The following is a 15,068-nucleotide window of genomic DNA, read 5'->3' on the forward strand; positions in this document are numbered from 1 at the left end:
TCCTCCTTCAAGAGAGTCCATCCTTCACAGCCGTATAGCAGTACACTCCAAATGAACGTTTTGATAAATAATTTCTTTTGTTCAGTATTTAAGGATTTATTAGTTAAGAGCTGCTTCTTCTCCTCAAAGGTTTTCTTACACAGGGAAATCCTTCTTTTTATTTCCACAGTGCATCTGTTGTCAACGGTAATAACTTATCCTAAGTAGCAGAACTTGTGCACCTGTTTTATTAAAATATTTCCAATTCTGAGCTGTGCCTCTGGCTTCATTTTAGATATGCTTACAACCATAACATTAGTTTTATTTACATTAATGTTAAGTTGGAAATCTTTTAAGATAGATGTTAATTTGTTGAGCATGATCTGCATGATGTTCTCATTGTCAGCCAGAAGTGCAATATCATCGGCAAATCTAATACAGAGTACAGTTGTTCCATTTATTTTAATGCCAGGTGTTTTGGATTTAAAAATTTTCATGGCCTCTTCAATGTACAATTTAAATAGAAATTCATCTTTGTTTTCAAGGAATTGCATTAAAAGTCACAGAATGTTTGGCATTATGAGTAAACAACACTGCAGATGATGATGATGATGATGATGATGATAACTGCCTTTTGGCCCACGTCCTTTGTTGTTTCTTGTATTTGGCCTACCATATAAAAATGTTTAGGCACCCTCGTGTAAGCAGTCTTAAAGAATTTAAGAAAAATTATAATTCTTAATAAGATAACAGTATTACAGATAATGGCTCAAAAACTGATGACACAGGTGAGAGATCAAAGTTCAAAAAGTAAAGAAACAAATTACTCGAGATGAAGGGGTGAAATAGGTTATTGTATAATAAGCTTTTCAGGATTAATTTTGCAATACATATTTTAATTTTTATGACTAATGTTTTTACACACCCGAAGGAAGAAACTGAATACAGAATCACTATGCTGTTCTTCATTGCCAATCTTCACACCAATATCCCATTTTACTCCTTGGACATAGAAAGGTGAGGAACTGTGCCAATCTCCATCCTCCAGTTTCTTAACATTGTGGATAGTATATGGGACCACAGCAACAGAGCGATTTCTGTCTAAACATGCACAATAACAAATAGAGATAAAAGGCCATGCATTATTAAGGCTATTAAATAAGGTACATAAGCATTAAAATTACATACATTGGCAAATGATAAATGGAGCTGCAGACATGTGAAAGGTAGGAATTCACCACATTAAGTCAATATTATCAGCTTAAGCAGTTGTCGATGATAATCCAAATTAGCTGCCTTGGTGGATAAGAAGTAGTGTCCAAATTATGATCATAGGTTCAATCCTGGCTGAGGAGGTCGATTTTTAAAGAAGAGGGAAAAGTCTTGGACTCCACGCTATTTTACTGTCACACTGACAAAAGACCTACACTGGTGCACTCTGTATCCACCAAACTAAATTTAATACAGACAATCTAATAAGATCCCGATCTACTGATATTAACAGCCCATCTATGGTGTGAAACAACCTTGGTTTTCATTCAGCTTACTCCCCATCACTGACCGTACCCTCCTTTCCAAAATACAAGTAAACACTTTACCTGGTATACAGATCAATGAAATACCTTGATAGTTGTTGCAATCCTTTCTTTTACATAGAATGTGGTGATAACATTTGTAGATTTCACGAAAGATTATGACTGCATCCATAGAGAATCTCTGTTTAAAATTTTAAGACATCTTGGACTACACCCCAAATTAATAGATGATAAAATTGACTCTCACTAACACCAAATCAAAAGTGAAGTTTAGGAGTGAAACATCAGAGTCATTTGAAATTAAAACTGGATTACAACAGGGAGACGGGCTGTCACCACTATTATTCAATTGGGTTTTTTTTGCTATTGGCTTTACGTCGCACCGACACAGATAGGTCTTACGGTGATGATGGGACAGGAAAGTGCTAGGACTGGGAAGGAAGAGGCCGTGGCCTTAATTAAGCTACAGCCCCAGCATTAGCCTGGTGTGAAAATGGGAAACCAGGGAAAATCATCTTCAGGGCTGCCGACAGTGGGGTTCGAACCCACTATCTCCCGAATACTGGATACTGGCCGCACTTAAGCGACTGCAGCTATCGAGGTCGGTGTTTATTCAATTTGCTCTAGAAATGGTAATGAGGGAATGGTTTAGGAAATGTCCCCCAAAAATAAAGATTGGCCGAAAAATTAAAAAAACAAATTGCCTGGGTTTCGCTGATGATTTAGCATTACTAGCAGCGGACATAAAAAAAGAATCAAAAACCCAGATATCAAAACTTCAAAACATTGTAAATAAAACTGGTCTCAAAATATCATTTGAAAAAACATATGTCCCCAAAATCAACACAACTAAAAGAAGTTACCATAAATGGTAATAAAATCAAAGTAGTAACTCAATTTGAATATCTAGGAGAAATAATAACACATAACTTAAATTTAAAAAATCTCAATCCAAACAAAATCAAATAGTTTAGGTAAAGCACAAAAATTAACATGGGATATCTACAAAAAGAAATGTTTATCAATAAATGATTATATGGTAGGAAACAGAAAATGCCCTGAAGCTTAAGAAAGGAGGAATATCACCAGTAGATGGATTATCTGCAGACATAATCAAAGCGGCAGACATACAAGGTCTTCAGTGGCTACATCAAGCACTAGGAGTAATCTTGAGAGAAAATAAGATACCATATGAATGGAAAAAAGGATTGATCATACCAGTATTCAAAAAAGGAAGCAGAAGAAAGTGTACAAACTACAGAGGAATTACCCTGCTACCACACTGCCTCAAGATATTAGAAAAGACCATAGCGAAGAGATTACGAACAAGGATAGAACATCAGTTTGAAGAAGAACAACACGGCTTCAGAGGCAACAGAGGAACATTAGACGTAATTTTTGCCATTAGACAACTAATGGAAAAGTACTGCGAAAAAGGGAAAGATCTGATAGTAGTGTTCCTAGATATAGAAAAAGTCTATGACAGTGTTCCAAGCAAAACATGGTAATGTCTGCATAAACTACGAGCTCCAAGTTCTCTAATTCGTAAGATTCAATTGCTATATGAAAACTGTGAAAGTAGTGTACAAATAGGGAATGGTAGATCTGAATGGTTCCAAACAAAGAGAGGTGTACAACAAGGCAGTGCACTATCTCCACTACTTTTCCTTGCACTCATGGATGTAAACATTAAGGAAATTAAAGCTGCAGAACCTGGAGATTTGAATGTGTTAGTGTTTGCAGATGATGTTGCCGTTTGGGGAGAAACCGAGCAAAAAGTCCAAAAGAAATTAGATTGCTGTGTCAACAAATTTAAAGAATATAAATATAAATTAAGTAAGAAGAAAACAATAGCAATGAAACTGAGAACACCCAGCGAATGCGACCTCGAACTTCATGGAGAGAGAACTGAATGTGTAGAAAGCTTCAGTTATCTTGGAAGTATTGTATCGAACCTGGGGAGTGCTAAATTGGAAATCCAGAACAGAGTGCTAAAAGGTTCTACGTTCTTCTGCCAGGTACGAAATCTAGTGTAGGACAAAGAAGTTCTCGTAAAAGCCAAACAAACAATGTTCAAATCTTACCTCCTGCCAATCATGACATATGGGTTGGAGACCCGTGTGTTATTGAAAAGAGACATCAGCAAACTTCAAGCATGTGAAATGAAATTTTTACAATCTGCTATGCAAAAAACAAGAACAGACAAATGAAAAATTTGTCCATCAGAAATGACATGCAAGTGACGTGTACAATGGAAGAAAGACTACACATTGCATGGTTGAAATGGTTTGGGCATGTGCAAAGAATGGAAGAGACTAGAACCCCCAGACAAACTTGGAAATGGCAGTACATGGAAGGAGAGCTAATGGGCATCCCAGAAGAAGGAGGATGGACCAAATAAATGCAGACCTTATCGAGAAAGGAACGACACGGCAGGATGTGAAAGGAGAGGAACTCTATAATGACAGGAACCGATGGAGGCATATTGTCTACAAAAGTCCTAGAAGGATACCCAGATAATGATGATTATGTTTGTTCTGAATCCTGCTTGTTCTTCAACAAGGTATTTTTATTTCTCCAAATACAGTAGAACCTCAATAATTCGAAATCGATTAATTAAAAATCCCACCTAATTTGAACAAGCTCTCGTTCCTGGAAACATTAAGTAGGGTTTGCATGTTATTTAAACTGTTTAATTCGAAATACAGATAATTCGTAATTCAAAGAACAATGTCAGTCCCTTTACCGAAATCCAGACTTTTAACTCAAAACTGCATTTAGGTTTTTTTTTTAAGTAGTATTTTACAGAGTAATTTAAATTCTAAATTTATCCGCATCGTGATAGAACGAGTCTTCCGGAACGTACAGGAGTAGCTTTCTGCACTTTCACTCACTTCAGTGTGTCTACAGCGTGCTTCATATCTGTTAATTTCAAAAGAAATCTTAATTCTTTTGTATTCAGCATTTTAAGGAACGCCACAATATCAGGTAGCAGGCAGTGTGCAGAGAAGCAGAATCCGCTAACAATGGCGATGCTGACAGTTGGAAAAGAAGAGTGGGTCATGTAATCAATTCGTACACACAAAACATTAATATCAATGCCGATGAAATTGCATTTTTTTTATGCCGAGCCCAAACGGAAATTCAGACTTTTAAACAACAGAAGTTCCAACCAGGAAATTGTACAAGGGTGGGGGTCATTGTACTGTGTTACAATGCACACGGAAGCGAGACACTTCCTCCTCTCGCCATAGGAAATATCGATAAACCACGATGTTTTAAGGGCGGCAGGCACTTTCTGTCCAAGTACAAGGCATCTAAAAAATGCAAACAGTACAGTAACACAAAAAAGAGCATTTGCACAGGGTAGCCAGCATAATCTGCCTTAGTCTTTGAATCGTGTGTTTTCTCTTTCGTTACGTGAGGTATGATTGCCAGTGCATTATTTGACTAATGTAAATGCACCTTGTTGGATACATTTAAAAAATCGTTTTTTTCTATGGCACTTGAAAGGTTTAAACTGTGAATCAACGTGATTGCATGCATTAGTGGGTCTTAGAATACTTTGCGACACAGCAAGGGTTGGCATTTCTGAATTACGAGAGGTGTGCCATGGCGGGAAATTGAACAAGGATAGAGTTACTGTATTGTGTTGTAATGCAGATGGAAGCGAGAGACTTTCTCCCCTCGTCATAGGAAAGTTCAATAAGCCACAATGTTTTAAGGGCATCGGGTACTTTCCGTGCAAGTACAGGGCATCTAAAATGCATACAGTACAGTAGTCCAATGAATAAAGCACTTGCACAGGGGAGCCAGCATATATTTCTCTTTGTCTTTGAATCACGGTTTTTTCTTTCTTTCTTTTCTTTCGTTGTGTGAAGTTACGTTTGTCAATGAGTTATCCAAATGCACTATTTCAATACCGGTACTGTAAATGCACCTTGTTGGATACATTTTGGAATTTTTTTTTTTTTTTTTTTTTCCATGGCATTTGAAAGGTTTAAACTGTGAATCAAGGTTAATTGCATGTAGTAAGAGTCTTAGAATATTTTGTGACACCTCTTCTTGATTTGTGCTCCCAAATACGTTTTTTTTCTCAACTTCTTATTTATTTTGTATTGGTTTCTGAATTGCAAGTTGGCGGTTAATTAAAAATCACGTAATTCAAAATCTGATTTTTGCGTCCCAACGTCTTCAAATTAATGAGGTTTTACTGCACCAATTTAGACATGCTGATACCATTTTTTTCACATATTTTGGCAAGTATTGAAGTTAGGGTTATGGGTCGGTATGACTCCATTTTGTTTTAATCTTTCCCAGACTTTACAATTGGGATGATAGTGCTTTTAGTCCACTCTGTTGGTAGGAGTAAATCATTGAGCCAAAAGACATTGTAAATTTTTAGGAGTGTTTTGCGTACATTGGGGTTGATACGTTTTATAAATTCTGGGAAGATTTTGTCATCTACAGGTTGTTTTTGTTTTGTATGTTATGAATTGCTTCATCTATTTCTTCCTTGGAGAAATCTCATGTAAATACCTCTTCTAGATGTGCGCTCCCAAATGCGTTGTCTGTTTCTTTTTTTAGTTTCCATTCTTTATTTTTCAACTTCTTATTTATTTCATATTGGTTTAGGTAGAATGTATTAAACTTACTGGCAATTTTCTTCTTATCTGTGATAACATTGCCATTTATTTTAATAGTGTGGCTGTATTTTTCCGGGTACTTATTGTTTAACTGCTCAAGCCAGTTCGATGTGTACGTGTACAGACCTACAAAACATAAGGCAGGAGCGGTTTGACGTATACTTGTATGGACTAGGCTAGCGATGATTTAGATGTACATCTGTGTGCCATCTGTTGGTTGTCAACGTAAACTTTTAGCACAGCTCGCAGCACAGAGTATCATTCTATGCAGGGGAGTATCTTCTACCGTAATGCGGCATTGTGTTGGTGTAAAAAGAATTTGTTTCATGAACATAAATTGTTGTAAACAACATGGCGGCCTCCTCACATGATCTGTATTTATCTAATGCAGCTTTCGATAACATATTAGGTGAAAGTAGTGATGAAAATAATCCGAGTGATAATGAAAGTGTTAGTGATGATGATTATTCACAGCAGGAAATTACGTGTAATGTACATAATGATAGTATATACATAAATGCTCACCGAAGTGGTCATGGACACCTGTTGATTCAAATTTTATTCCAACAAGAAGGTAATTAGGTATTTTATCACTTTGCATGCCACCTTTTCATATGTAGATACATGCATGATATGAACTGCATATCCACTTATTTTGAACAAAATCAGACAAGTCATTTAGAAGTTATAGCAATGTTTGTGACAGCATGTAAAATTATATTTTTCTAAAATTTAGTACCACTGTAGGGTAAAAATTGACCAACTTTTAATACTGGCTTGAAGGGTTAATGAACTCAGTAGTTTGTGTGCTTTGGCTCCATCCTTTCTGTAGTCTATTGTGTTAATAAATTTATCCCATGTTGTTTTCTTGGCTTTGCAGAAAAGTTGCTTTATTGTTACAGTGTTAATAAAGTGAACACAAAATAATTAGTGGCTATTACACAATATTATAACTAAAACTTAAGTAGAGTTCAAAAAGCACTACAGGTTTATAAATGATTAAAAAAAAAAAAAAGAAGATTCAAAGAATAACTATACGTAGGCTCTATAAACACTATTTCACTTTTCTGTTTAGTGTTTACATTTTCACATCACTATGAAATTTAACAGCTTGGAAGCTCTCTCTGTGCCTAATTGATTATTTGCTTTTAAATCCACTAACCTAAAAGATGAAACACTTGTTGAAGAAGCCTGTGCTGTATGTAACTGTTAAATAATGGGAAAATCTTCGTCATTGAATTTATCATTGTCATTCTTTTGACTTTTCCATCACTTGTAGGTTGTAACCTATGCTGAAACTTCTTTCTCAAAAAATAGCTCTTGAAAAGGCAAGTTCCTTGATTGAAACTTGACAATGGATGGAAGAAGTGAATTTTACAAATAAGTTGACTTTGCAAAACCAAATGCTGCTTTCTTTTCTTCTTCAGTTACTGTAAGTTGAGGGCTGAATTCTGTTCTTTTGGATCCAGTATGTAAGCTAAGAAATGAACTGGTGTCAAAACCATATAATATCTGATTTTGAATTTTCGTGTAACATGTTTTTAATTCAGTTTGAAGATTCTTCCACATATGTACAGACTCTGAAATATTTTTGAACAGCATCCAGGGCAAATAATTAATCCTATCCTCTACATCCTGTTTCAATACAAAATTAGAAATTTGTGTATGTACTGCATTGTCAATAGTTTCAAGATTATCTCCACATATTTGCACCAAAGTTGGCCAGCCTTTAACATATATCTCCAGGCAATCTGCCATGGTATTCCAGCGCACTTCACTTGGGAGAACAAGTTTTGGGGCACAAGATTTTCTGTACAATGCTTTAGCAAAGTGATTGTTTCTGAAGTACAGTAGTTTATTACAATTATCAAAATGTTCTCTCACATTTAGAATTTGAATGTCATTTCCCAGTAGATTTAATACACATGCTGGCTGACATTCAAATTTTCATCATTTAAGCAGACAATGCATTTTTAATCACTGGCAGTATCACCTGTGACAATAGAATAAACGTTGCACTTTATGTCCACCTCACATTCTTGAATGCTGTTAACAGTCAGTTCTTGCAGACAGTATGAGCATGACCACATGCATCAATAGTGTTTATTAAATAAACATAGACTACTTTTTGGTGGTAATTATAAGGTTCATTGTGAACATTTGACCAACCATCAAATCCTAGACACACAATGACAGATTTCTCAAAATAAATTACCAAGTTTTATTTTTTTCTTCTTAAATAGTTTCCAATAAAAGTCCTCTAATTCCTTTCTGTCTGGACAGATGCATATTCGGCAAAGCAGTTGCATAAATTGCTTAATTTGAAGAAGTTCAACAATAAGAAAAGCAGCATTTGTTGCAAATACAAATCAAGCTAATTGCTGCTCATCCAAAGACTTCCTCTGCATTGGCGTTGATCTAACCACATATGAATCCAAGGATGATGCAGTTTTTTTTTTTTTTCCTCGTCTTGAAAGTATTCTGATTTACTTTCATTTTTCTTTAGCAGATGATGCTACAATACCTGTAGTGGGAATGGTGAAATCATAACTGGATGTAGTAAGGCTAGATTTGCCTGTCCAAGTCATGGTTGAAATGGTATCTGAAAAGAATCAAGTTCATAATAAAACTGTATTTCCCAGATGGATCAGCAGTGGTTATGTTCATATAACTGAACTAGAAGACACACGCAACATATGTATTAATACACACTATGCACGTTTCCTATTACATTCCCCACCTATAAACTTTACACATTCCTGAGCCTGACCCAAAACTCCCTAACTTCTATCACTACCCCCATAAACAACTCCCTAGAAATTCCCCAGGCCAAGGTGCTGCTGGCAGGCATCAATACAGGATAATAGTGGCATTCCATTTTAAAATCTAGGTCATTAATGTATTCAATTTTCTCATTTATAAATTATATTAAAGACTGGCTGTAGTACCTGTCATTGACGGAACAATCACTTAGCATGTACACAATATTTTTGTCCACCACTCACGTGTTCTCCAGACTCTGAGGCACAAAAGTAGGCATGCCTCTCCGTCATCGGCTTGTTGTGACGTACTCACTTCCTTGCCTTCTGTAGCCCTTTGCAGTTTCATTTTCTTTACTTCTTCTTCTTCTTCTTCTTTTTGCATTATTTCCTTATCTTGTTTGATCTCTTCCTTCCAGTATAAAAGAAAGCTGAGTACCACGTTAATATTCAAAAAAATACTGACAAGTGTACAAAGCCTTTAAAACATTGCCAGAACGATCTCAATGGTAACTCTCTTTAGTTTATAGAGCTAAGTTACTGGCTCTTAGACTTTCACATGACTGCCACTGATATTTCTCTTATTTTTCACTGTATTGGAACAGAACAAAAATTCACTATTAGTATTTTCATCCAAAACCAACCTAAGAGAGATATATATAGAGTTTTATGCTTTAGGCTCTTTCTAAAGAATCCTCTCCTGGTGAAATTTTTGGACAACTTACAGCCAAGATCCTCATCATCATCGTCCTCCTCCTCCTCCTCCTCGTCCTTTCCCCTTATCTGCCAGGTCTCCACCTTTCTCCTTCAACCCTCCTTCTTCCTACACTTTGTACCAGTCCAGGCTTCTTCTTCTTCTTCTTCTCCTTGCACTCCTCTTTACTGAATCGATCCACCTTGTTTTAAGTCTTCCTCTCACTCTCTTTCCCTCAAACTTCATCCCCATCAACTGTTTTGCTTTTCTTTACTCCTCCATCCTCTTTACATATCCAAACTATCCTAGTTTACTCCTATCGATTCTCTCATTTAGGTTTTCCATCCCAAACTCCTTTCTCACATCTTCCTTCCTCAATCTGTCTTTCCTTTTTATTTCCAATCATACTTCTTAGGTATTTCATTTCGCTGGTTTGAATTCTACTCAGCTCCCTACTGGTCACTGTCAAGGTCCCAGCTGCATAAGTAAATATGGGTGCATAATACATTGTGTACACTATCTCATTACATCCATTGGTTTTCCCCTTTCCAGACAAGGTTTCTCACATTCTGATAGAATGCATTGCCCTCTTGCACCCTCTTGCTAATCTCCATGTCCAGCCTTGTATTCTGCATTAATTCACTCCCTACATATTTGAAACCATTCACAATTTCAAGGCTTTGAGCACCAATTTTCACAATGCCTTTCTCTTGTCGTTCTCCTCTTGATATCACCACGGTCTTACTTTCCTCAGCACTGACTTTCATACCAAACTTTTCAATTTTCTTGTTCAGTGCATCAAGATGTTCGTGTACTTTGCTGTTCGTTCCCCAGACCACAATATTGTTTACAAATAGTAAACTTCATCTCCCTATTCCCATATGCTTCTTTTGTCTCCTTTACAAATTCATTCACAACCATTAGAAACAAAAGAGGTGACAACATGATGCTAATGTGATAAACTGATAGAACTTAAAAAAAAATATATACATTCTCTCACCCATGGGTAAATAATGCAAGTATCAAGCTTGAATTATTATTATTATTATTATTATTATTATTATTATTATTATTATTATTATTATTATTATTATTTTACGATTATGATTATTATTACTTGTAATGTACGGCTATGAAGTGTTTATATCCATTTAGTATTAGTATTATTATTTACGTAGTTGAATGACCACAGTGTCTGTGAGGTCATGTCATGAAACATGCACTGTATATAGACATTTATATGAGTTCAGTTAATGTAAATACCTGTAAATGAATATTATATAATTATTACCTGTATATGATGTGTAATCTGACACAAAATTATGAAAAACACTGTGACATCAAGAATGGCTCTAGATCAGAAGAGATGATGGTAGAATATTCTGTACATTATAACCATGTTGTTAGGCACTCGAAAATTTACAAGAAGATATTTTTGTAACTTATCTTTCTAGAAGCCTGGCCAGGCACCTATATAAAAAGGTGGTCTTGATGGTAGAGACGAGTTATTGTTTAGTAGGAGTTTCACTGGTGAACACATGTTGTGGTTAGGCTGACATGCCGATGTAAGCAGTCAGTAATCAACTGTTTCAACTGTGTTTTTAGGTTACAAACTCCAGGTGCTGTGATAGGCAACTGTTAAAATGGCGGCTTGATGATGTTCTCGGAGTGAAGTGTTTTGTATGTGATACAGTGATTAAGGTATGTGCATTTAATTTGTAAATAATTGTATTTAAATCCGTGTACACAAGTTGACAGCATTTTGTGGATACATCACACACACTCCCGTCTTAGTAAAGCTTAATTGCTAAAAGAATAGCGTCAATATCTAACAATGCTCAGTTAGATAAAGTTCATACACAAAGGATTAATACAGAACTATATAATCCTCAAACAAACTGTAAAATATTCAATAAACTTTGCAGACCCATTTACTGTAGAAGAGGTAGAAAAAGGTCTCCAACAAATGAAGACAGAAGAAACAACATCCTGTGTAAACCGATGGCCACTTCACGGGGTGGTCAAGCAAATGTGCTGCGGATGACTGCACTTGGTCTAGTCTACTCCATGGCTGAATATTGTGCACTAGCTTGGCTCAACAGCAGCCAAGTTAAGAAGATTGATGTCCAGTTAAACCACACTATGAGGCTGATATCTGGAACCATTAAATCTTCCACAATTTACTGGTTACCAACTCTCTGTGATATTGCTCATTCACATCTTAGGAGACAAAACACCTTAATCCACGAATATAAAAAATGTCCAAATATGATATTTCAGATCATATGATATTGCAACACCGAATAGATTCAAGAAATCCACCAATATCAGCAGGATTGATTCACTCAGTAAACAACTTCAAGCTACAGCACAAAATGGAATGAAGGTATTCATATACGTTTGAAATGACGTATTTGGACGGAATTTTCACTTTTGTTTCCTAATGAAAGCTTAATTCTTCTATTTTAAGAAAATGTATAGTTCTTACTTGTTTCATGCATAAATATACTCAGAAAATTGATTTAAAGGGAACAGTGCACTCGTGTCTCGGTCTGAGGTGGGCGTGGCATCGCTGCACGGAGAATTTCATGGTTCCTTTCGATGTTTTAATTCAAGTTTGGCGCTCCTAGTTGCAGAATAGTTCTCCATAGATGGCTCCACGTGCGATCTCTTTGTATGCAGCAGTAATACTCTTTGGTAATGGGAGTTTCCATGGTTTCCATAACTGCGTGTTTTGAGTGAAAATATTGCCACGTTGCCTGTTTACCTGTGTGCATTTGGATGTATATTCGTTGTTGAGATAATGTCCACAAACTGTACTGGATGTAAGAAGCATTCAAATGATGATAAGCATTCCCCATCCTATTTAGGTTGGAAGGCTGATCATGCTGCAGTCTGTGCCAAAAATTACAGTGTGTCTTCACCTAATATGGAACAGTAAAAATATTTTCTCGCTCAAGTGAGAGTAGAAGTCTGGAGTATGTAGATTTCTACAGGGATGGGGATTCCAAAAGTTACAAGGCAGTGTGTGATTCCAATCCATACAATGGTAAAGAAGTCAATAAACTGGAATGTCTGGGCCACTACCAAAAGCATTTAGGAACAGCTCTTAGAAAATTTGTACAACATAACAAAAAAGATGGGTGGAAGAGGCAAATTATCTGGAGCACTGATAGACAAGTGTCAGAATTATATTGGAATTGATTTGCATTCCAACTACAGTTTCATAAAAGATATGACAAATGCTATATGGACAACACTGTATCATTTGACTGCCCATAAAGACAGGCCTTCCCATCAAAGGTGCCCTATAGGAACAGACAGTTGGTGTTCATACCAAAGAGCCAAAGCTGGCAATCTACTTGACAATGATAAGCATAAAGCATTAATACCACTAGAAGTCCTACATGCAATGAAGCCTATATATGAAAGGCTCTGTGATCCAAAAATGTTATCAAAATGTCATCATGGTTTGGCTCAAAGTACCAATGAGTTATTCAACGGTACAGTATGGAAGAGGTGTAGAAAAGATACATATGTGGGGCTGTCCACTCTCAAACTGGGTGTCATGAATGCAGTTTTACACTTTAATTGTGGAAACAAGGTTGAAATAGAGGTTTTAAGAAGAATGAAGATTGTGCCTGGTATGTACTCAGCATCAGGAGGGTCACAAGCTGATGAGGCACGTGTACGCAGAAGTCAGCTTCAGAGCACTGCTGAACAAAGACAGCAAAGGAGGTACCTCAGGGGAAGAAGAAAGCTGAAAGAGGACAAGAAACTTGAAGAGGAAGGTCCAATCTATGCAGCGGGAGAATTCTAATACTTTCAGGTAAAAAGAAAGAGGTCTAATCATAATACAAAACTTTAAACTTAATTTGCTCAAAACTAAAAATTATGCTTTCTTTTCAGGTTCGAACAACAATAAGTCGAGTTCTAATTCAGATATCTACCTCGAAAAGGTCTCAAATTGAAGATAATTAATTTAGGAATGTCCTGTACTAGAACTGAGAAAAAATATATCCCCGTTCAAAAACTGAGTATGAAGAAATGAAAATTTATTTTTGAAATTTTACATTTTTGAAAGAATGTGTTATAATTCTTTATGTAATTGTGATAAACTAATACATTTAGTAGGGGACATCAAGAACACTAATGATAATAATTCGGTGAAAGAAATATTAAAATAAATGCATTTTTGTAGTTGCTAGGTAGTCTCAAAAAAGTGCCACTTTTCTTAAGAAAAAAATTCTTGGACAGCCCTTAAATTATAAATTGGGCAATCTTATACCATAACAGTCTTCATTTATCTTCCTGTTCACTACTTAAAAAATTTTAAAAGTTTTGGTATAAAATTATGGATTTTTTTTAATAAAACGTATATGAATAACTGAAGAATGGGCCACCAAGGCACCTCCATAACGGCAACTGGCCAAAAAGCATAGCAAAAGGTCCCCGGGATTCAAGCTAGCCCATCATTTATGGGCCCGACTAAACCGGTGTAGTGTTACTCTCCCTCAGAATCTTTCGAAATATATAAATATTTCTTATCTTGTCGAACGCGACAATAATACTTTGTTCATGAATTTTGGTTCTCCCAGAGAATATGTTATTCAATTACGAGACTTTAACTACAGTAGAAGTCCGATATAGCAAGAATTCATAGCGGCGAAAAATTTACTCACTATAACGGAGTGTCGTTATATCCGATTTTCCATAACGGTCGGGGAAAAGCCTATACACATTAAAATCGGTATGAAATGGCAATAAGTTTGTTCGAAACTTGTGTTTTCTAAATCCAATACTACGTAAAAGTGTACGCTTAATTTCATTCTGAAAAAATTATAGTAGCACTCCAGAGGCCTCTGTGGCAAATGTTCCAGTCTTCTTCAAACAACGTCACCTAACCATATATGTATCATGAAAACATATTTCAAGCGCACGTAGAGAAATTTTAACCTTCTCGCTACAAAATTACATGGGAAAAGCCTTTCCAAACTTTAACTAGATACGAGAAAATATAAACTATCCTCTGAATCAGTGATATACTCTGCTATATCTTGAGGTGTATCACATTTTTACTTAATTTCAGTATATAACATTAAAAATTAAGCTATCGTTTACTTCAGCCTTTATTTCTAACAAGTTAACAACTGCTATCGGCCACGTTATTCATGCGTTTATTATGAATGTTATCCCCTTTCATTTTGAATTTTCTTCTAGAGAACAGCAGTTCAGGGGCATTACTAGTCGACTCTGACATCGCCTTCGAATGTCTAGGAGAGATCTTGCAAGTGTACACAGTGAGAAAACGATACAGTACCAAAGATGACCGATCGCATTTTGTGGCAAATATTTCAATTCTTCTTATTCAAACAGCGTCACCTAACCTAATTTAATTGTGCTATATGTATCATGAACATATACAGACTTGACTTACTTGACTTATTTCCTTTAA

The 15,068-nt window shown here is 36.0% G+C and overlaps 1 protein-coding gene across 1 annotated transcript in view; it reads right to left on the bottom strand.

Annotated features, from left to right (window-relative positions):
• Nucleotides 1–15,068, bottom strand: part of LOC136856988 (uncharacterized) — a 263,664-nt gene that overhangs the window by 234,392 nt on the left and 14,204 nt on the right. The window contains exon 3 of the mRNA XM_067135311.2: nucleotides 905–1,080. Coding sequence (XP_066991412.2) covers nucleotides 905–1,080 — 176 coding nt within the window. The remainder of the gene's footprint in view (nucleotides 1–904; nucleotides 1,081–15,068) is intronic.

This window comes from Anabrus simplex, chromosome 1 (genome assembly GCF_040414725.1).
Source record: "Anabrus simplex isolate iqAnaSimp1 chromosome 1, ASM4041472v1, whole genome shotgun sequence".
In the NCBI taxonomy this organism is placed as follows: domain Eukaryota; kingdom Metazoa; phylum Arthropoda; class Insecta; order Orthoptera; family Tettigoniidae; genus Anabrus; species Anabrus simplex.